This window comes from Lutjanus erythropterus, chromosome 8 (genome assembly GCF_056507025.1).
Source record: "Lutjanus erythropterus isolate fLutEry1 chromosome 8, fLutEry1.hap2, whole genome shotgun sequence".
Lineage (NCBI taxonomy): Eukaryota > Metazoa > Chordata > Actinopteri > Lutjaniformes > Lutjanidae > Lutjanus > Lutjanus erythropterus.
Genome location: NC_139324.1, coordinates 21,557,460 through 21,579,262, shown reverse-complemented (window position 1 = coordinate 21,579,262; position 21,803 = coordinate 21,557,460). Strand labels below are relative to the sequence as shown.

At 37.5% G+C, this 21,803-nt stretch overlaps 1 protein-coding gene across 1 annotated transcript in view; it reads right to left on the bottom strand.

Annotated features, from left to right (window-relative positions):
- The window catches only part of neb (nebulin), a 73,895-nt gene that overhangs the window by 14,076 nt on the left and 38,016 nt on the right, over positions 1 to 21,803 (bottom strand). Inside the window, exons 84-124 of the mRNA XM_084724886.1 lie at positions 21,632 to 21,742; positions 20,859 to 21,056; positions 20,358 to 20,462; positions 20,117 to 20,221; positions 19,920 to 20,024; positions 19,387 to 19,494; positions 19,164 to 19,277; positions 18,783 to 18,980; positions 18,145 to 18,249; positions 17,904 to 18,008; positions 17,682 to 17,789; positions 17,326 to 17,433; positions 17,108 to 17,215; positions 16,884 to 16,988; positions 16,661 to 16,765; positions 16,463 to 16,561; positions 16,248 to 16,352; positions 16,024 to 16,128; positions 15,819 to 15,923; positions 15,540 to 15,644; positions 14,962 to 15,066; positions 14,738 to 14,842; positions 14,513 to 14,617; positions 13,845 to 13,949; positions 12,744 to 12,848; positions 10,907 to 11,008; positions 10,687 to 10,794; positions 10,462 to 10,566; positions 10,261 to 10,365; positions 9,542 to 9,646; positions 9,318 to 9,422; positions 9,071 to 9,181; positions 8,856 to 8,966; positions 8,609 to 8,710; positions 7,428 to 7,532; positions 6,824 to 6,913; positions 4,713 to 4,826; positions 4,041 to 4,145; positions 2,862 to 2,966; positions 1,827 to 1,931; positions 393 to 503 (exon numbers count right to left, since the gene is read on the bottom strand). Of these exons, the coding sequence (XP_084581012.1) occupies positions 393 to 503; positions 1,827 to 1,931; positions 2,862 to 2,966; positions 4,041 to 4,145; positions 4,713 to 4,826; positions 6,824 to 6,913; positions 7,428 to 7,532; positions 8,609 to 8,710; positions 8,856 to 8,966; positions 9,071 to 9,181; positions 9,318 to 9,422; positions 9,542 to 9,646; positions 10,261 to 10,365; positions 10,462 to 10,566; positions 10,687 to 10,794; positions 10,907 to 11,008; positions 12,744 to 12,848; positions 13,845 to 13,949; positions 14,513 to 14,617; positions 14,738 to 14,842; positions 14,962 to 15,066; positions 15,540 to 15,644; positions 15,819 to 15,923; positions 16,024 to 16,128; positions 16,248 to 16,352; positions 16,463 to 16,561; positions 16,661 to 16,765; positions 16,884 to 16,988; positions 17,108 to 17,215; positions 17,326 to 17,433; positions 17,682 to 17,789; positions 17,904 to 18,008; positions 18,145 to 18,249; positions 18,783 to 18,980; positions 19,164 to 19,277; positions 19,387 to 19,494; positions 19,920 to 20,024; positions 20,117 to 20,221; positions 20,358 to 20,462; positions 20,859 to 21,056; positions 21,632 to 21,742 (4,521 nt within the window). The remainder of the gene's footprint in view (positions 1 to 392; positions 504 to 1,826; positions 1,932 to 2,861; positions 2,967 to 4,040; positions 4,146 to 4,712; positions 4,827 to 6,823; positions 6,914 to 7,427; positions 7,533 to 8,608; positions 8,711 to 8,855; positions 8,967 to 9,070; positions 9,182 to 9,317; positions 9,423 to 9,541; positions 9,647 to 10,260; positions 10,366 to 10,461; positions 10,567 to 10,686; positions 10,795 to 10,906; positions 11,009 to 12,743; positions 12,849 to 13,844; positions 13,950 to 14,512; positions 14,618 to 14,737; positions 14,843 to 14,961; positions 15,067 to 15,539; positions 15,645 to 15,818; positions 15,924 to 16,023; positions 16,129 to 16,247; positions 16,353 to 16,462; positions 16,562 to 16,660; positions 16,766 to 16,883; positions 16,989 to 17,107; positions 17,216 to 17,325; positions 17,434 to 17,681; positions 17,790 to 17,903; positions 18,009 to 18,144; positions 18,250 to 18,782; positions 18,981 to 19,163; positions 19,278 to 19,386; positions 19,495 to 19,919; positions 20,025 to 20,116; positions 20,222 to 20,357; positions 20,463 to 20,858; positions 21,057 to 21,631; positions 21,743 to 21,803) is intronic.

Here is a 21,803-nt window from a genome sequence, read left to right as displayed (position 1 = left end):
ATGACTGCATGCATGCATGCAGATTATTCAACACAAAGCAGTTGGTCATCTCCTAATGGTGGGATGAGAGGAGTCTAAGATGTAAGTGGATACAGATATAAATACAAACAATACTAATCACTCTACTACAAGTTATGCAAAGGACAGAGAGATGGATGAATGCTGCATTATTATTAGTTTATGATTGTGTAGTGAAGCATGCAAACAAACTAAAATTTAACTGCATGGGTGGTCCTACAAGAAGAGAGACGGGAAGCACTCATAAGATTGAAAAAAAAAAGGGGAAAGAATAAAAAAGAGGGACCGTGGTTGTGATGTAGTCTTAGTATGATTATAAAGCGTGGGTGAGGTAAATAGGGAAGGTCGTCAGGAATAAATTATCCTTTAGTTACCTCACTGGCTATTTTGGTGGCGTGTCTGACATGTATCATGGCAGGGGTGACCTCCAAGCCTGAGAGGTTCTTGCCCCTCATGAACTCCTCATAGTCCTTCTTATAGTCTTTCTATTCGCCACAAAGATAAGACAGGGGGACAGACAGAGCTCAGAGAACCACATGCAAGCAGTGCTCATTCAAAATGCAGTTACCTCGCTCTGGTTTGCACCAGTCTTCTTATAATGACACCCACTTATGTATCTGCAGTCTTTAAATGTGAGTATTTGTGCATGTGCATGAGTGCATTTGTAAGAGAAAGAAAGAAATCTGATGAACCATTTTATGTCTAAATGATCTAAATGGTTTTCTTGCTTAAAACAGGTGGACAAAAAGGTTTTGCCAAGATAATTTTTTTTTTGTCAGGACAATTTTTATGTAAGTTCCGGGAGCAGAAGGTATTTTAATGTAAATAATTCACATAAACTGAGCTGACTAATAGTGTAACAATGAACTTTGCAAACAGCCATAAAGTAATGACAGAAGAGGAGCTGAACCACCCGCCCCCTCTAGATAAAAACAGCTAATTTTAAGTTAACAAAAACCCAAGAATTCATATTTTCATTACCTGCTAATGAAAACATACTTATATTCCATTTCTGCCATATTCTGCCCATTGACCCCTAAATCTTAAACACTGGACCTTTAAGGCATTTATGTTTTCAGATTAGCACCTTTTAAAATACACTTCTAGCCAAGACAAAGATATGACAATAATTTCAAATAATTATTATGATTAATGCAAGATCAGTTAGATCACTTATAAAAAAGGATCACCAGATTTTTTCCTTTTAGGTCTTCTGTACAAGTGTGAAGTGTAGGAGTTGTTTATTGTGACTGTAACTGTATACTTTACTGTATACTGTTACTGTATACTTTACCTTTGCCATCCCTACGTCATGAAAGTAAGATTAACCAGTCTGAACTTGTAATATAGACAATATTAGGGAGCAACAATCCACAAGACATTGGGTCAGTTCATATTTATCACATTTTACACCGCCTCCTACCAGTTTCTTTTTTGTCTAAGCACAGATAGTTCAGACTAGAAAATGGTGAAAGATTAACAGCAGGCATGACAATTTATTGTCAAAAATGGAAGAAACAATATATCACATGATACTGTAACTAATGAGCATCGAAACACAATCTTGATTTAATAAACTGGCATTAAAGGCAGTGTAAAAATTTTTTTCCAAACATTCTTTAAGTCTAATATAAACAATAGCTGGACATCCAACGAGCTGGAGCACAACAGTAACAAGAGGCATTACAATACAGGTTAATATATAGCAGGCACTGAAGAGTCTTCATACTGAGGGAGAGGCTTGTCATGGAAAAATGTATTGCATTTGTAGCCATTTTAAACACAGAGGAGACAGACAGGGTGTTTACCTGGCTCTGCATGTGCTGGGCCTCCTTAGCAGTCACATATGTGGGTGTCTCGAAGTCCAGCATGGGCTTGCCCTTCTCCTTCTCATACTTCTCCTTGTATTTCACCTGGAACAGCCGACACGAATATAATGAAAACTGTTCCTGACAGACAGTTTGACAGTTGGTATGTAATTTTAATGAGAAACTCAAAATAATAACTTAATTATCTCTTATTGTATCTATACTAATGACTTATTTCAACATAATGAGAAACGTTTTCCAAATAATAACCTCTATCAATTGAGGTACTATGTCATTATCATGCGTCATTATTCTGAGAGAGTTTCTAATTATGACTTATAGAATCTTTTCTCATCACAATGACAGAAATGGGCAACTATATCCATACATAAGATTCCATTCATGTAATTCGTGTGCTATGAAATTCAATAGAAAAATTGCAAGATATTTTTAAATTGTCTAATCCATCACAGCAAACATCAAAACCGCATAATTTTTTTGTCACAGTTAACTTATTGTAATGTGCTAATGCTGATGTAAATACAGGTTTACACTGCACTATCTTATAATGATAATGTATCAAAAATAAATGCACATTTGATGTTCCGATGGCTTAATAATTGATTCTTATTGTTTGGGTATGAATGGAAACTCATGGCTACCTGGAAAGTATTTTTTGTTGCTTTGAGCACCACAAACTGAGTGCCATCTAGTTCCATTATATTGGCGAGAAGGCAGACACCTCTGTGGCAGATATTTCCAAATCTATGCAACTCACATCAAAACAATGGATAAATAGCACTACAGGTAAGAGTTTTGGATTTTGAAAACTACATCCAATAAATAACATAAATGATACCATTTGTTGTTCTGTACCAGAGTTAGCTTGAAGCTAATTTACCATGCAAAGGTGTGTTTTGTTGTTACCAACTTAAATTATTACCACAATAATGCAACACCAGCCTTTTCTAAGTGCATCACAAGAAAGCGGTCGTGGAGTTTTTTGCTAAGTGTGTGTTGATCTCCACCACTTACGTTGCTCTGAAGTTCAGAGGCCTCCTTGAGATGAAGCTGTTCTGGTGTGTCAGGAATCATATGGTAGTGACCTTTACTCTCCTCAAATTTCTTCTTGTAGACATACTACGGGGGAATTACCAGTCAAGTAAACTTAGTGCAGCATTTGAGAAAAAGAGCGTCTGTCTGGAGTTTAATCCAATCCATTAGTCCCAAAAAGCCTCATATTTTAAGATAGAAACAAAAATTGTAGCATAATGGTAACAATCTAATTGTGAAAATAGCTCTTAGCAATGTCAAAAAATATGACATGATGACAAAACAATGAGAGAAAGTTAAAGGAGCAATATGTAACAACTGTGTATCCAAAAATGAGTTCTGTAGTCCAAATAGGACTACAGACCATACATTAAATATTAATCCTATTTACTATACAGTCTATGGAGCTTCGGGGAAGCTCAGTCAAACTGAAGAAGTGCATGACGAGCACAACATTGTAATTTAACAATAACAACTGACGATGAGTCCTTCACTGTAAGTTGATCAGTTGTTTATAATTTTCTTTTGACTGTAAATATAAAGCTAAGTCTGTTAACCTGAAACAAAAGCCCTCTGCTATGAAAATACGCCCCCTGGAGTTGTACACAAGTTATGGGCCGGAATAGACATTTCAAATGATGATACCACGACTGTAACGTTGTTGTCAGAGAAGCGAGTATTTCCTTAATCTGTAATGACATATCATTGTCATTTTATGATTTACTGCAGTAAATACATTACAGATTTCTCCTTTAAAAGTGGTTGTTAAAGAAAGATGATCTAGAGTAAATGGAAAAGCAGAGAGTTTTGTGTTAAGTGATCATTAATAAAGGACTGGTTTTATACAAACTACAGGAGGAAATAAATCAAACTGTAGGGACTGGAGGTGTAGAGGTTATAGAGGGTGATAGTATAGGAAGGTCAAAGGTCAAAGGTCAGGGGTGAAAAGGGTAAGGGTCACTACCAGATGAGGTGACAGAATAATGGATGCTTAGGATGATGGAGCTTAGTGTTTAAATCCATGTTACTGTGGTACGTGGGGTGACGCAAACACTCGGTTCAGACACACAGTGAACCACAGAGGGCGCACTGAAAGTGAGCTGACGCCCAGCAGCCTCCTGGGTGGGAATGTGAGAGAGTTAAATGTTAGTGAGTTCTTACTTGGCTGGACAGTTTGCTGGTGCTCAGGCTGTGCTGCATGGACAGAGACTCAGCCATGTCGGTCACAGGCTTGTGGATCTTCTTCAGGTCACCCTTGTACTTCACCTGCAAGGGTTGTTAGCAGACACACTCGTAATTTAGAAAATGAACACATCTCACAGTGGGCCACCTTTGTAATTGATAAATTGACATATGGAAAAAGACATGACACTAATATTATATAACTTGCTACCATAAAATATATGTACCTTGAGTTTTGAGTGCATGGAGAAATTAAAACTCAACTGGAACATGAATGTTTTTAGTCTTATTTAGGACACGGGGTAGTGGTGCACTTCTGTCTCTTGTTGTTAATGAGAATTACAGCAACAAAAACGTTCCTGACCAAAAACAATTAAAAGTATTTTCCCCACCTGATTTAACAGATGGAAATGGGTAGTTTAGAAAGATTATACATTGGCAAAATCTTTTTTTCACCTGTTCTAAAACACAGGAGAGAAAACAACTCAAATCAGACTTCAAAAATGAATCACCAGATATATTTTTTTTTATTTGTCTCTCAGAGGTTCTGTAGACGTGAGTCGAATGCATATAATGGAAAATGATTAAAATCTGTCTTCAAAGGTGGCTGACAGAATGAAGTGTAATGATGCTGGTTGTGTGAGCACTCACCTCACTAGCCAGCACACTGGCATCCTTCAAAGTCTTGTAAATCTTACTCTCCTTCAGGTCATATTGTGGTCTCTTTCCTTTCACCTCCTTGTCAAACTTCTCCTTGTATTTCACCTGTTGGTGTGTGATATATATGAGAGTTAACATCGGTGGTGCTAGGCAGGCAGAGAAAAACCAGGGGAAGAATTACAGACTCCATCCCATTGGAAACATTTAAAGAACAACACAATGCTTTTTTGTAGTGTATAAAAAGGGATGAGTAACTCCTAATAGATAGTTTTGTTCTGGGGATATGCTTTATGCTTCTCAATATTAACATTCAACTTTAGTTTGCATCCCTTGTTATACATGAAAAACAACCATAGTCAAACTGTGGATCCCCTAAATGTGATTTTTCTTTCATGCATCAAATTAATTTTCCCTTTTCATTCAGCAATCATACTGCTAATTAGCCTTAGAGAGTAAAGAAAATCTCTGGGTGCATTCACATCTGGAGTTTTGTTCCGGGCTTGAGAAGAAAATCCTCTAATTTTGTATTTTATTCACAGTTTTTAAACAGCTCATTCTGTCTTATCACAAACGACTTCAGACATATAAACATGAGCAGTTATTACTGCCATACTATATTTCTACATCATCAGAGCTGTTTGGACCTACAGGATAAAACGTTATGAAGTTTATTTCAGATTCTGTTCTGGCTTGGACACTCCTGTACTGGTATACTGGTGTACTGGTGAATAAGGTTGAATGTAAGTGCAGTCTAAGGCTTTTTGTCTTTATCTTTAAAGCTGAAGTTGGCAACTTCAATAAAATAACTTTTTGTCATATTTCCTGAAATGGGCATTATATCCTGACAATAGAATATCAGACATATAATATACTAAAAAAAGACTGGTTAATCCTAATGTTCCTAATGGTATTTGCAAGAATGTGGTTGGTCCACACTTTTATTTAAATGTTGCAGTGCCCACATATATACTTCCTGTCAATTAAATAAATAAAATAAAATACAATCTAAATGCAAACCAACTGCACCAGAACTGGCTTAGAAGTTGCTGTTTGGATTTACACTGCAGTTTATCCTTGCAGCATTTGCAGCTATTGTAACAAACCATATTGATTAAGCAATCACATGAGGGTTATTCTCAATCAAACCAAACAGGTCAGCTCTGGATGCCTGGTGTCTTGCATCCAGATGTATCCAGTTTGTGTCTGGATTTAGCTGAGGAGTTCACACTTGACATTAGAATGCATCTAAATTTCATTCTGATCAGTGTCTTGAGTGGTCTAATAGAACTCTGTGTGTATTTTAGATGCGTTCATAACTTTGTTTAAAGCTACCTGCCTGTGATACAAGATACATTTTAGTGCCAAATGTGAACAGAGCCTACTACTGCATTCTGTGATCAACATGAACACAACATGGACTTCATATATAATAAGGTATATATGGAAAAGGAGGAGGACAGTATGATTGTGGTCGCATTTCAGACGGAGTCTAGATTGTTCTAGATCTGTAGATCAGTCAGCTTTGGAGAGAAGGTGAGACACAGTGTCTGACAAAACATGTGTAAATCCTGCAATAATCATGAAGTAATCTGCACTTTTAACTAAATACATTTGTAAAGTTATACCAACACTTAATACATCTTACACTGCCCTGTAGTGCTCGGATTAAAAAGGATGTAACTCTTCACCTCAGCTCATAATTATTACTGAATATACACATGTTTTGTGACAGACACACTGGCAAAGGGAACAAAATAAATAAAAAAAGATTCATTAATATACGGTATTGACATGAGTGCAACAAACACAGTAATGCAATGCTGATCTATGCTTAGCAATAAGCCACAGCTTGTCGGGGAAACAAAGAGCAGAGGGTGCACACAATGCTGAACTACACAAAAATGTATTGCAAGCCAAATTAAAATAATAGCTTTTTAAGATTTGATAAACTTATTCAAATCTTTTTTATGAAAAGGCTCAGTGATCCCTGTACACTCAGATCAGAAATAATCAGTCAATAGATCAATGAGAAGGGAACAGAAAGACAGAGGAGACAGACAAATAGTAGCAGCCCTTCAGTTTCAGGGCATGAACCTCCTTACATCACTAGTCACGGCACTCATTTTCTTAATGTGACGCATCATGGGGGTATCATAGGAAGATGCTCCATGGAGGGAGGTCTTGGCCTCCACCTACAAAGCGCAGTGAGATGGATGATGAGAACAGACACAGACAAGGACATCATGTAAGGACAGAGGAGAGGAAAGAGATGAGGAATAAGGAGAGTAAAGAGTAGGAGGATGGAGGAAGAGGACAGCTTTAAGGATGGAGATGGGACATGTACAATGATATGAGCAGTTAAACATGTAAATTTACTTTCATGGAGTCACATCGACAGATTAAGACATGGACTATAATGCAGGATGGCAGAGGAAGCGCTATGGAAGAGCTGCTAGTTCTGTCGTTAGGCCTACAGGACTGCTGCTAAGCATCTATCATAGCAATACTAGTCTGCAAATATTAGCATATGGAGGCTGATCTGACAGTGACAGACAGCTGATCTTTGATGGTGTAGTATGGCTTCCAGGGACTCGTTCCAGCCATCTTGTATGTAAAATAAATAAAAAACATTTTCTAGGAGATGATAACCGGGAACCAGTGAGAATGCAGCTTCATGAGACAGTTGGTTGATTTGGGTCTGTGTACCTGGCTGGTCAGCCCCGACACCTTAGTGGCCAGATCGATGTCTGGGCGGTGGGCCAGAGAACCTCCACGGCTGGCCTCCTCACGGGCCTTGTCACGGTAGCCGATCTGGTGGAGACGAACAAGAATTAGGTGACAGTGCACAAACTGCAGTGGTGGTCTTGACAGTTTTTTATTGTTTCACCTATGGTTTTAAGCCAATGTTTTTTCAGTCAACAGTGGTGATAGTACTGCATTTTTTCAGTAATACAAAGGACCAAAACTGCCAAAATTCTAAATAAATAAATCACAGATTTACCCTGAATTTCCCCCCAATACTTCCACACTTATTTCTGTTTGCCTTTTACCTTTCTTTATGTCTTTCCACCTGCTTTTTACATTTTTTGTGCATTTACAAGACCAAAACTGCCAAAATCCAGAATAAAGAAAGAAATCAATACATGGCTCAATAAATAAATTAATGTGTCATTAGACAAACAAAGAATAATATTATGAAAAAATGTAGGCATTAATACAGTTTAAAATTTACATGAATTCATATTTCTGTTTTAATTTGCTTCTGTATTTACTTATTACTTTTGTATTAATTGCTCTGTTTATTTACTTTCCCATTTAATTTGCTGATTTACTTATTTCCCCAAACTTACTGAATTACTTTTCATATTTCTTAGTGTATTTCTGCTTCATTATGCAAATGAGGGTGTTGTCATTCATAAAAAAGTGTGCATAGATAGATAAACTTAAAAATAAAAATGAAAAGTAATAAATAAAATGGTAAACTGAGTGGAAAGCAAATAAATAGGAGGATCAATACAAAGGCAAATAAATAAAAAAGCTAATTAAAGCAATCAATTTATGTTAAAATGTATAACCCGTGTTTATTTCAATATTAGATTTGGTGCATTTGGTAACATTAATCTATTTATTGAGTTAATATTCATTCATTTATTTATATATTTATTTTTGATTTGGGCAGATTAAGTCCTCCATTCTTATAACTTAATAATTTAATAACTTGCTTAGTTCTTAGCCTCAAATTTTATGGGAGTATACAACTATTTAAGGCTAACTGTGGGAGTGGAAATCAGGCTGCTGTGCCTGTTAAGATTCTACATATTTCTGCCTTTGTGTGCACAGGTTTTATTCCTTAACATCTGCATTTTGTGCATGTGCTGTCTGATTACCTCACTGATAAGTTTGGCGGCCTGGGTAGCCTTCCTTATGTCAGGACGATCGACCACAGTGGTGTAGTGCAGGTTGGCTTTGGCGTCTTTCTTGTAAGAAACCTGTGGGGTCAAGGAAGAGGAACAGAATATAGTATGTGGCAAAAACTGACAAGACAAACACGAGAGGCTGTAAAACTATCCCAGCATGGAGACTGGACACTTTAAATTAAATTAAAATCAATACAGTTTATTACAGATGACTCACGTTGCTCTGACTCTTGGCCACTGACATGGCATGCTGAATATCAGGTGGAACAACCATGTTGTTGTACACCGACTTGCCCTTCTCCTTCTCAAACTTCGCTTTGTACACTTTCTGTAAAAGCAGAAAGGAACGTCAAGAGCCAGGCACACAAAAACAGTCCAGGTTTATGAGATGAGATGGCTAAACTCATTTTGTTGGTGGTTAGATGGTCGTACCCCGCTGACTAGCTTGTTGACATTCCTGCTGTGGGCGGTATCACGAGTCTCAGGCAGGGTAGTGAATGAGCCGGACTGCATGTCCTTCTTGCTAGCCTCCTTGTATTTGCTCTGAAGACAGCAATAAAGAATTTAGAACACATGTATTCTTGAAAACAGAGATTTAATGTAATATTTCTTTATCTTTACCTATACAAAGTTCTTAAGTGTAAAAAAAATGGTTGGCATTTTATTTAATAATTCTTACCTCTGATGCCAGAGTGCGCACTGCCTTGGCATGGAGGATCTGAGGAGTGTCCTGGACGGGCATGTAGTGGCCCTTTGCCTTTTCATACTTCTCTTTGTATTTCACCTGGATGGCGGCAATGAACAAAGTTTTACTTTACAACACTCAGTTCTAAGATAGTCTAGTTGTCCTTGAGTGATTTCATTTCATCATAATGATGGAAATAAAGATGTGGAAAAACTTACAGTGCTGGCCATCTCATTATTTTTCAGAGCCAGGAGGGTGAGCTTATCGTCAACCACAGGAATCACACAGCCCTTCATCATCTCTTTGTCGTACTTGTACTCAACCTGTGGGTGAAACAACGGGAGCAAAATTGAAAATGAAAGTCACACAAATACATTTATACAGTCATGAAATATATGCCACTGCCACTTTTATTAGAACATAAACGTCAAAATAAGTATAGTTATAGAAATGCAATATTTTAACATAGGGTTTGTTGTAAATATGTCTTTTTTATGAATCAAGTCTTAATTTAGTTGCAGAATTAAAAGTAAAATAACATCATGGCAGCCATTTTACATGCATTAAGATGAAACGAATGTATTTAGAACCTAATTAAGTAAGTAAATCTTAAATATTATACTATAGAAATGAAGCTCAGCGATATTACAATCAGGAAGACTATCTTCATGCCTCATTCATCCACAGCTGTCTGTCTCTCCCTGTCTCTCTTTACCCACTTTCTTCTCAATCAGCTATCAATGGGCGTTCACTCTTTAAGTTAACCAGCCAGATTTAGCCACAATCTCCATCAGCTAATCACGCTGTTGTGTCAAAACTTTAAATCTGTTCTCTTCCCTGCCGCTTTCACCTGTCATTTCTGTACAGTTCCTCCAGTTCTTCTAATCCAGTGCCCCTGTAACTTTCACCCTTGATATACAGTAAAGAAGCAACTCACATCACTCTGTTGCAGGGAGTTCTTGGCAGCATTGAGGAAGTCGGGTCTGTCTGCTGTCCAGATCCACTTGTTCTTGGTGGCTTCATATTTCTTCTTGTAGTCAAGCTAAAAATGAAAAAGAAATTGGGTATGTCAAGATAATCTTTAACCAATAATGAACAGAATGTGATACTTCCTGATACCATCACTGAAGACACTTACATTGGTGATGTTCCTGTAGGCCTCCTTGGCAGCACGGATCTCATGAGCCTCAGGGTCCATGTTGATCTGGGCCTTGCTCTTCTCATACACTTCTTTGTACTTCAGCTGCAAAATGCATGAAAAACACACCGTCAAACATAAAAATGTGTTTCACATGTTGGCTCCCTGTGCCTATGCAAAAAAAAAAAAGTGGTACAAGTCTCAACCAGTCTGTGTGGGACTTACATTGCTGGTGATTTCCTTGACCTTCTTCATGTGCTGCTGGTGTGGAGTGTCATAAGGCAGTGTGTATGCCTTAGCCTTGGTCTTGTTGTACTCCATCTTGTAGATGATCTATGGAATAATCATCATCACATAGTCAGCAGTGCCTCAAAAGACATCAACACATAAAAAATAATTAAGCAATTTTTGACACGAACATTTAAACCACTGGACAAAAACTTACATCGCTGATTTTCTTGCTACGTTTGTGGACCTCATACTCAGGAGTCTCCAGAACTGAGGTGAACTTGTCCTTGGCACGTTCATACTGCTCCCTGTACCTCCACTGATGGAGGACAATAAGGTATAAACACAAAGAAGTTAGTATCACTCATAATTAATTTGCTGCTGTAATAATTTGCTTTTATTTGTTTGTGTAATCTGACAACTTTTCTTGCTTCTAAAATAAGCAGCTAAAGTAAAGTCAAAAACTATCCAAGAAAAAGGGTGAATAAATTGAAAAGAGAAGTTCTTCACATATATTTTATAATTTACATGACATTAGAAATTTTGTCTTCAAAGTGTACGTGTATGAAATGTGATTTTGCTGACATGTATTTCACATCTGCCCCTCACAGGAGAGAAATCTCTCCTCTGTGGCTCTACCTGAAGTTACTGTTCTTGTTTTTCTTGGACAGTTCTCCAACAGTCTAAGAGCAAAGTCAAAGTAACCTGTCACTGACTAAAAATAATAACTTACTATAACAACAGTATATCTTATGAATGAAGTGGTAGCATGCATAATACAGTTTATAAAAACATGCTTTATGAAACATGCGCAAACATAGAGGGAGTTATTTTCCAGGTGAAAATGAAGACGAGGACATGTGTTACCACTTTTCAGTCATGAAAGTCTGCAGTGCCCATGTAGTTCACGGTGACCAGCAGTTCATCTTATCCTACTGCTCACTGACTCTGAGGCCGACACACAGAGTGGATTCATTATTCCTCATTAATTAGATATTCTATAAACCTTTCTTTTTTGCTGTTTATTACTTATTTCTATTTATTTATTTATTTATTTATTTATTTATTTATTTATTTATTTATTTATTTCCTTTTTACATTTATTTCAGTAAGTGTGGAGAATGTGTTCAGGCTAAGTTGGAAAAGATGGTATGTATCTCTGTTATGTCCTTTCACTTGTAATTGTTTGACCCTCGAAAATTAATAAATATACAGTTGAAAAAAGAAAGACATGTCCAAGTAATTCTGTATAATAATAAGAAGAAATTTAATAAATCTAAAATTAACGTTTTCTAAAATTAAATTAAATTTTAGAAAAAGTAAATTTTTGATTTAGACTCTGGTGATTAAAATATCACATAAATATTCACCATTAAGTTTAAAAACATAACCCCTCAGTGGCTCTATACAAGAAAAGGTAGAGAAATTGTCTGTTTCAGTGAAAAAAAATTATATTTACACAATTGTTTTAAAGAAATAAAGCACCTGTCAACTAAAGTATACATATTTCATAATACACTGTAAGAAAAACTATTAATATCAGCTATGTGTGGTGGTGCTTTGACCCCCAACTGCTACAGATTTCACCAAATGCTACCATGTTTACTGAGTTTGAAGCCCCAGTGCTTAATTTTTTTTTTTTTGGCACAAACAGAAAGAAAGCTCCAAAGCTTCATAAGGCATCGTCTGGCCTTTATAATCAGATACTGTCTGCTGCTGGGCAACTACTGCACTGCAGATGAGTTAAAGGTTTGATCATCAAAAAGAAAGGAATGGAAATGACTTGTGATGGAAGGATTAGAGCATGAATGAGAAGGGCAGAATGTGTGAAGGTTAAAACCCCTTCAGGAGTTAAAGTGGGTTGAATGGATGGAAGAAGCTTCTGTAGGATGAGTATGAGATGGGATGAGACCTTGTCCAGAAACAGCAGCGAGGACAAAAGCAACCTGGTGACTTTTGTCTCTGCCTGTGAGTCTTAAAACTCCACAGGTGTTATTTCCTGCTTGTTTGTGGACACAGGGATCAGAGTTACCGTGGTAACTGTGGCTGTTTACCTTACTGCCCATAGTGGACTGGTAAAGGGCTGTGAGGATGTCAGGGCGGAGTAGCTCATTGCAGCCACTCCTTAGCAGATCCTTTGCTTTGGTTTTATACAATGCCTGTTTACACACACAACAACACACACACACACACACACACAGCATGCCAGAGTTGAGGACACATGAAAAACAGCAGCAACACTGGGAGGACTGGAGGAGTACCCCGGAGATCCAAGTGTGACGTAGGAGCTGTTTGTCCTCATCTGTGCCGTCAGAGTGACAGAAATCATCATCTTCAGTTTGATGATGGCTTGTTTTGTTTATTTATAATTTAATCATTAGTTAACAGGTGATTGACGTGTCTCTCTGACGACACAGATAAAGGAGAGTCCTGCTCACTCAATATTGCTATTTGAGCGGCACTGTTTACAATAACCTGCGTGGGATGAAAAGAAAGAGATAGAACGAGGAGAGACCGATACAGACGGAGAGAAATTTATCGTGTTGGAAGGACTATCATAGCCATGCGACGATGACCATCGGCAGGTCAGTCGAGGACCTCATGCACCAGTGTGAGAGGTCTGGACTGGAGGTTGCAGCGGAGGATGCAGGCCGGTCGTACAACGCGACCAGGGCGTTTACCTGGCTCATCTTCCTGTTCTCCCTGGCCAGCTGGTATCTAGGATCATCTGTTGTAATGGTGAACTTATCCTTGGTCTTCTCATAATTAGCTCTGTAGGCCCTCTGCTCAAAACGTCAGAAGGTAGTTAAAGACAAATGTCCAGAAAACAATACGCACTGTCAAGTGATGAGACTTTTGCAGGGGACAAAGGAAGGTTAAAACAAGTTGAAATAAAGAACATAACATTTTAAACACCAGGTATTATGGTTACATAGAAAAAGATCAGGTCACAGTCATAGTAAAATAAAATAATAATACTATAAATTCATATTCTTTTACCTCCAAACTGAGTTCCATAGAGATGCACAAAGACAGAAAAATGTTATTAAAGTGTCGAGTTCATAAACAGGTTCAACAAACTAAATGTAATAATGTTTTTGCCACAAAAATCTATTTTTTCCTATATTTTTGGGTTTAAGAATGAAGGGACTCACTTCATTGATGAGGATGGAGGCGTTCTTGGCAGCCTGGAAGAACGGAGTGTCGGAGGTATACTTGAAGTTGCCTCTGTTCTTCTCAAAGGAGGCTTTGTACAGTCTCTGTTAGCAAGAAATGAAAATGTTTTTAGGAACAAGCAGGAAAATATAACACTCCATTGACAACATTTTATCAAATTAGTGGGTAACCCTTCATAATAAGCAACATTAATAAGTGGTATATATATTGAACCACAGCTGATGACTACATTCTGATTAAATTAGGGAAGTAAAAATGTATTTTTGCACGCATTGTCAAATTGTATACACTACATTATGTATTTGTTATGTTTACCTGATCATTTGTAAACCTTTAAGAGATCATTACATATAGAGGTGGACCAGTACTGGTAAAACATTATTAATGGTTAATAATTAGCTTGCAAACTGTCTATAAAGATTATTTGGATGGCCACTGTAAAGTCGCAACATTTTTTTCTAAAATTTACAGAGGCTTAATTTATGGTTTATAAAGAATATATACACATTATTTGAATGTTTGTTAAAAGTAAAATAACTATTAACTAAAGTTTAATTAATTATAATTCATCATTGATGAATGATGGGTATTATACAGTGTTTACTGCCATTACAAGTGGTGAATTATGAACTAAACAGATCCTCACCTCACTGTACAGCGCCTTGTTCCTCTCAGCCTGCACCAGCTCAGGTGTGTCCCACACAAAGCAGCCAATACCCTTCAGCCAGTCCAGGTCCTCCTTGTACTTGACCTAAAGAGGGACATAAAAGCAGATTTAATTTAAACATTACATGTTATGTCAGTGATACTATAGATTATAATATGTCAACACAGGGTGCATCATTTTGGAATGTAAGTCAACAGTACTCACGCTGCTGACGTTATCGTTGACAATTCTGCTGAAGAAGAACTCAGGACGGTCGGGGATGGACTTCCATGTACCCAGAGAGTTAATGTACTTCTCCCTGTATTTAACCTGAGATGGAGAGATGGGAAATCAGTCAGAGAGATGAAAGAGCTCAAATCAAAATTATCTTTAAACGTTTGCTAACACTTTATAAACAGACAGTCGAGGAGCTAATTTAATTTACTGACCTCGCTGATGTCATCAGTGACTCTGCGGTGGTAGGTGATGTCCAGAGCGTCCTTGACTGTGCGGTAGTGGCCCTTGGAGAGCTCAAAGGTCTCTTTGTAACGCAGCTGAAGACATGAAGAACAAAATGTGTCAGAAGTTCATCAAACACAACATACATAGTCATATTTATAGCATTTCTTCTCTATAAGTCATTATTATTCAAAGACAAATTACATATGTTTGAACTGTTATGTACAGGAAGTATTTTGTGATATGGCTGAAAGTTTATAAAACCATATTTACACTGCTGTAGATGGCAAAAATCTCCATCAGCTAATGAAATTCTTATCTTAATTAGTAGATTCTTCAAGTGGATACCAAGTTTTTACCTTTACTTGATACAGTCCTATGGCATTGTAGCATTGTGGCTTTATATCTTCAAATTTAAAACATAGGTTTACTGCTAAATTGAACACTGAGCAGAAGAACTAAAGGGAAAACTACAAACAATTAAAGAAGGAAAATGTCCCTCCCAGCATCATGACACAAATATAAAAATTACTGTTTGTTATGGAAGTAAGCCAATGAGCATACTCACATCACTGGACTGTAGGTAGGATTTCTTGGCACGGATCAGGAGAGGTGTATCAGCGATGGCTGTGTATCTGTGCTTCATCTTCTCATACTGTTCTTTGTATTTGTTCTAATGGAAGAAATAATTTATGCGACACATCAGGAATATAAAATGCAATTCAACAGAAATACAAACACTATGAAGATATTCTGTTTAAATGTGACAGAGGTGCAGAGTTATGAAAGTGCCTGCGAATAAACAGCAAGAAAACCCATGCTAGAATAAAGAGAAAAGAACACTTACATCACTGTAGATCACTTTCATCTTTCTGGCAAGTCCCATGGTTGGAGTTTCAGATTCTGGAGTGAAATGAGCTCTCTCCTTAGCAGCCAGATCTGTGTACTGGTACTGTAGAGAAACAGACAAAACAATGCTAGGATTATCAGGAAAAGAAAATACATATGTGTAAAATAACACAATTTTTGTGTGATGGTGTATCTGAACTTGCTTTGTTAGTCAGCTGCTGGGCCCACTTGGCTCTCTGGATGTCCACAGCGCCCACTGGGGTGGTGACTTTAGCCATATCCTCCTTGCTCTGGGCTTTGTAGATGAGCTGAAAATAGAGGAGCAGAAAAAGTCAAGGTAAAAGCTCAATAAAACTTTAATTTGGACACCTGATAATATGAGACTGTTCATATAATATGACCAAGTGTGTATAGGACAAAGACTCACGTTGCTCATGTGGGTCTTAAGCTCAGTCACACGCTTGTACTCTGGTGTGTCCAGGACCACGGAGAAGTTGGCAAGGTTCTTCTTAGCCTCCACTGGATAGTCTACCTATGGGGGTGAAAAACAGGCCACACAGATGAGTGTGATTCAAAATGAATGATACAAACATAAAGGAGATATTATATGAATTGATATTCCATCTAAATGGAAACACATACCCTTTGTTTGGTGATTTTGCGGACGTGGACCATCTCAGGAGTGTCATACAAGAAGCAGCCCAGGCCTCTCAGCCACATCAGATCCTCTTTGTATTTCAGCTAAAAGCACAAAATGAATTCAGCAAACATTTTTAACAAAACCTTTAAGTTAATTTTGTGAAAATGTGTCAAACGTATGTCTTTTTTTTTTTACCATACCTCGCTGGTGATCTCATTGACGTGGTAGCAGTGCATCAGCTGGGGTGTAATGGGCAAGGAGATCAGCTGGCCTTTCGTGTTGTTGTATTTCTCTTTGTACCACAACTAGGATTAGAGGGGAAAAAATGGTGGCGTGAATAGAACATATTATTCAACTCCATCAATCTACACAAATAAAATTGGGAACATTAATGAAAATAATTGTTTGCAGATGGCTCCATACATCACTGAGATGTTCCTGGTTCATCTTGACTTGCTTGATATCAGGGGTGTCGTAGGTTGTGTGGATCTTGTCCTTTGTCTTGTGGTAGTTCTCCCGATACAGACGCTGAGGAGGGGAAAAAGGTAGCGCATGAGATTGTTTTATTCACTCCCAAGGGAGTCATGCAAATGTCAATCAGCTCTTATGTGTCTGATGTCAACAACAGCAGCAGTGCGTTATCTTACGTCATTGCTGATTTTGTGAGCCTTCCTTGAGTGGATGAAGTTGACACCCTCTGGGTGAAGAGTGTAGGACTTAGCCTTCGTCATCTCGTAGGCCTCCTTGTACTTCACCTGCCCAAATAAAAGTAGGAAAGTGGCATCAATATACATCAATAAAAAAGGTTTAATTGTCGTCAAAAGAACAGGGCAAGTGGAGATTTCAAGGCAGTGACTGTACTTACATCGCTGGTGCAAATGCTGTTCTTCTTAACCTGCTTGATGAGTGGGGTGTCATGGGGCAGGGAGTAACCAGTGGGCATGAAGCTCTTGTTGGCCTCTTTGTACCAGTTCTGAGAAAGGTCAAGACAAACATGGTGAGACAGGGTGCATTTCAGCTTACACAGGAACACACATACTGCCTGAATAAAATTAGGTAAAGAATCCTGAAAGTAACTGTTTTTACACTATATTGTAGGGCTCACATTAATTAACAATGAAATTGAAAATGTAAAATGTAATATATGTATATTCTTACCCTGTCCATGTAAGTTGGTAATTTCTAAACAAGCACACTGAAAAGTAAGAAATATTATCTTACATCACTCTGGATGTAGTGAGCCAGGCGTGCCCTCTCCGAGTCAACGGTAACAGCAGGAGCAGTGTTGGTGCCCTTGACATTGGTGTTGTAATCATAGCGGTAGTGCAGCTGGAAAAAGAGATGAAAAAAAAAGACAAGATGTTTGGTCATGATTTTTTTTTTATATAATGAAACAGATAATCATGGTCCAGCATTGTTAAGAACATTTATAGAGTCACTTACATCACTCAGGTTCTGAGCGTTCTGCTTGGCAGTCTCGTACACCGGAGTGTCCGTCACCACTGAATACTCCTTGAAAGCCTCAACACCTTTGGCTCTGTACTTGTTCTAGAATAAAAACACAAGAACTTGGCCATCAGCAATGTCTCTGATGAAACACTATGACAAATCTATTTAAACCGAATGACTGCAGAGGACATGAAACAGAGGAGAGAATTAAAATGAACGTATGGGACGGACTAACCTCACTCTGAAGATTACCAGCGTGCTTGACACGGAGGATCTCCGGTGTGTCCCAGGCGTAGCAGCCGATGCCCTTCAGCCAGTTCAGGTCATCCTTGTAGAAGATCTGGAGAGAACAAGTGACTTAAGTGATTTTTGGCAGATGTGTTTGTATCAAAGTTATTATAGTTAAATAAAACTAAACTTAAAACTAAAACTAGGTTTGGAAAATGATATAGTTCACTAAAATTAAAAAAAAAAACTTAAAAAAACAAAAAACAAAATTTGCTCTAACATTAACTGACAGCTAACTAAAATACAATAAAATACATGGGAAATGTCCTTTGTTTTAATCTTTTTAAATTTGGTCAAATTTGTCATTTGTGCATATGTTATGTTGACACTGCGATGTCTAGGCCTACATACATATTTATGAAGGCTCCAAAGTTGTCTCACTTTTTCACTTACATTTGGTTCCTACTATTTTTTCTATTTACTTTCTTTATTATACACAGCTCTCATTGTGGTTTCCATGCAAATGGAAAGTTAAATAAGAAGGGATAGTATTATTAATGACATAATGGCACCTTTGACCAATCTGTAGCTACCAGAACTACGCAGAAATAACCACAGAACATCAAGCTGAGGGCAGTTACTCACATCACTGAGCTGCTCGTTTACTTTGCGTGCTTGGACGTACATCTGCATGTCAGGGAGGCAGATCCACTGGTGCAGATACTTGCGGTAGTTAATGCCACTGACGGTGGACTGGGTGTTACGGGCAGACAGGATCTCCAGCATGTCTGGTGGGATATGGTTCTTAGCCTTGGTCTTCTCATAGTTCTCCTTGTACAGACGCTGTAAAGATGGACAACAGATTCTTTTTTTGATCTCAGTAGTGACACAAAATGCTGCATAGTTGGATGCACTTTAGCTGCCTGTTTGTTAAAACAGAGATATCCTTACATTGCAGCTTCTGTATTCCTAATTTCTTTTAAAAATGCAGACATGTGGAAGATAAAATGACTCAATTTAACTTACATCCAGGACCAGCTTGCCAGCTTTTACGCAACGAGCAGTGGCAGGGTCATCCTCAAGAGACTTGGGCAGACTGTAGAGGGATTTGAACTTCTCGTAATCCTCCTTGTACTTCACCTAAAAGAGCAAGAGGATTTGAATCAAATTGTCTCATAAAGTTAATTGCAAAAAAATCCCAAGACAGTAATAAAAGGAAAGAAATTAGCACGCTCAAAGTTGAACTTACGTTGCTGAGAACAATCTTCTGGTTTTTGGCATGTTGCAGGGCATGTGAGTCATGTGGAATCTGGTAGCTCTTGGCTTTGATTTTGTCCCAGGCAGAAGTGTAGTTTTTCTGTTGACAGATAAGCCACAACATTATCAACATGACGATGAGTGTGAACAAGAAATCACTGAGGTTTAGTCTGGATTTACAATGATGTTGAGTAAACAGTTTAAATGAATTAAAAGATGCAATATCAAAACAAAATATACAAAAATAGTACAAGAAAAAACGTAAAATATAGATAGATAGATAGATAGATAGATAGATAGATAGATAGATGGATAGATAGATAGATAGATAGATAGATAGATAGATAGATAGATAGATAGATAGATAGATAGATCGCAAGTTAATTCAATGGTATTCAACAATGTAGTACAATATTCTATTATCTATGTTTAAATGAGCATGACAATTGGTTGAAAATTGAATACTACTATAAATAATAATTGAATACTGTAACAGAGCGATGAGAGATGTTTATCGTTACTTACGTTGCTGAAGAAGTGTTTGAAGTTGTGGCATCTGGCATAGTCATAAGTATCCAGAACAGTGGTGTACAGGTGCTTCTCCTTATGATAAGCCTCCCTGTAGTTGAGCTGTCAATGACAATAGTTTCATTAATGCATTCGATTAGGCATTTTAAACTCAAATATTATTTATCTGTTTTTTAAAAGTCCAGTTCACTCACCTCACTGGCCCAAGTGTGACCCAGGATAGCAGTCACATAAACTGGTGTGTCTGTCACGATGGAGTAATTGTTGAATTCTTTCTTGGCTTCGTCTCTGTATTTAAGCTATAAGGAAAGATATTACGGGTAAATTATCAGATCTCCACAAATTATAAAATTAATGGTTGGTTGTAAAATGAAAATCTTCAAAAGGCCATACAACATGAATAATAGTTCTAAATGTTTTTATGTTGTTACTCACATCACTCTGCAGCTCGTAGGACTTCTTGGCACGAAGAATCTCTGGTGTGTCCCAGACATAGCAACCAATACCCTTCATCCAGTTCAGGTCATCCTTGTAGAACACCTATTGAATGCAGCAGCAGCAAAGAGCACAAATTTATATCTTCAATAATGATGAGAACACCTGAATTTTTGTATAATCTCTTGCTTCCAAACAGATTAATCTATTATTGTATATAGTATATATTAAGATGACCTCTAATGCTGTGCAGATACAATGAATTTTTGCCTTAGAGAGTTGATAACAAAAAAAATTTCACTTCATGAAACAACTGATCTCAGTTTTCAAGGCCTTAAATAAAAAAGCTTATATATAAAGATGGTTACTGAGTACACTTCCCTGTATAGCAAACATAAAATTTCAAAACAGTTTATGTGACTAGAGTTTGTCCAATTGTCTGCCACAGGCTGTTGTACAATACTCAAGCACAAGCAGCAGATGTGCACCCAAAGGACCTACATCACTGAGAATCTCGTTGGTCTTGCGGGCACGAATAGCGTCCTCCTGTTCGGGATGGCAAGTCCACTGGTGCAGGTAGGTACGATAGAGGACATCGCTCAGCATGTCCTGGCACCGCTTGGCCACCTGGTTAGCAATGATGTCGGGTGGGAGGTGGGTCTTGGTCTTGGTCTGATGGTAGTCCTTGTGGTAGAGCCTCTGTGAAGACATGCAAGCAATGGAAAGTTATCAGCACTGACATCAACAATGTGAAAAAATCACACTTAAATAAAGTTTATGTGCATCATGACAATGTAAATCATAATCTCTACTCATACAGGCAATTAAAATGCTACAAAATTCTACATGAAGAAGAAGTAGTGTGGGATCATGGGAGGAGTTTTTTGTCATTGTTAAACAACCACCGTTACAAATGAAAAGCTTTTTAACATAGATTGATTGTTTTTAGACATTTTAATGTAGATATGCATTATTAGATTATAGCTTTAAATCCATAAAGGAATATCTTTCATGTTACAATTTCCCAGAATTGTACAGTATATATCTTGTGGTGTGCATGGTATCTACATAACAGTTGGCAATAAAATTATAATGAATAGCAGCTAAAAGTTAAAATACAGGAAAATAATTATGCTAGTAAAGTAGAATAAATAAAAATATAATAAAATAAATAAAATACAATTACATTCAGTTAAACAAGATCTGTAACGAGCCCTTTAATCAGCAGTTTTACTGTGCCTTAAAAAAATGTACAAGCTATATCAGTATCTTACCAGTCCTTTGTTCTTCTCCTGGTCTCCACAGCGCATCACCTCAGGGAAGTCCACCAGGGTGCCGGCCATGTAGTGACCCTTGGCCTTCTCATGGGAATCCTTGTACTTAACCTAGTAGGATGTGGAATAATAAAAGTCTCACTGCTGTTTTATATACTGTGAGAAGAAAATA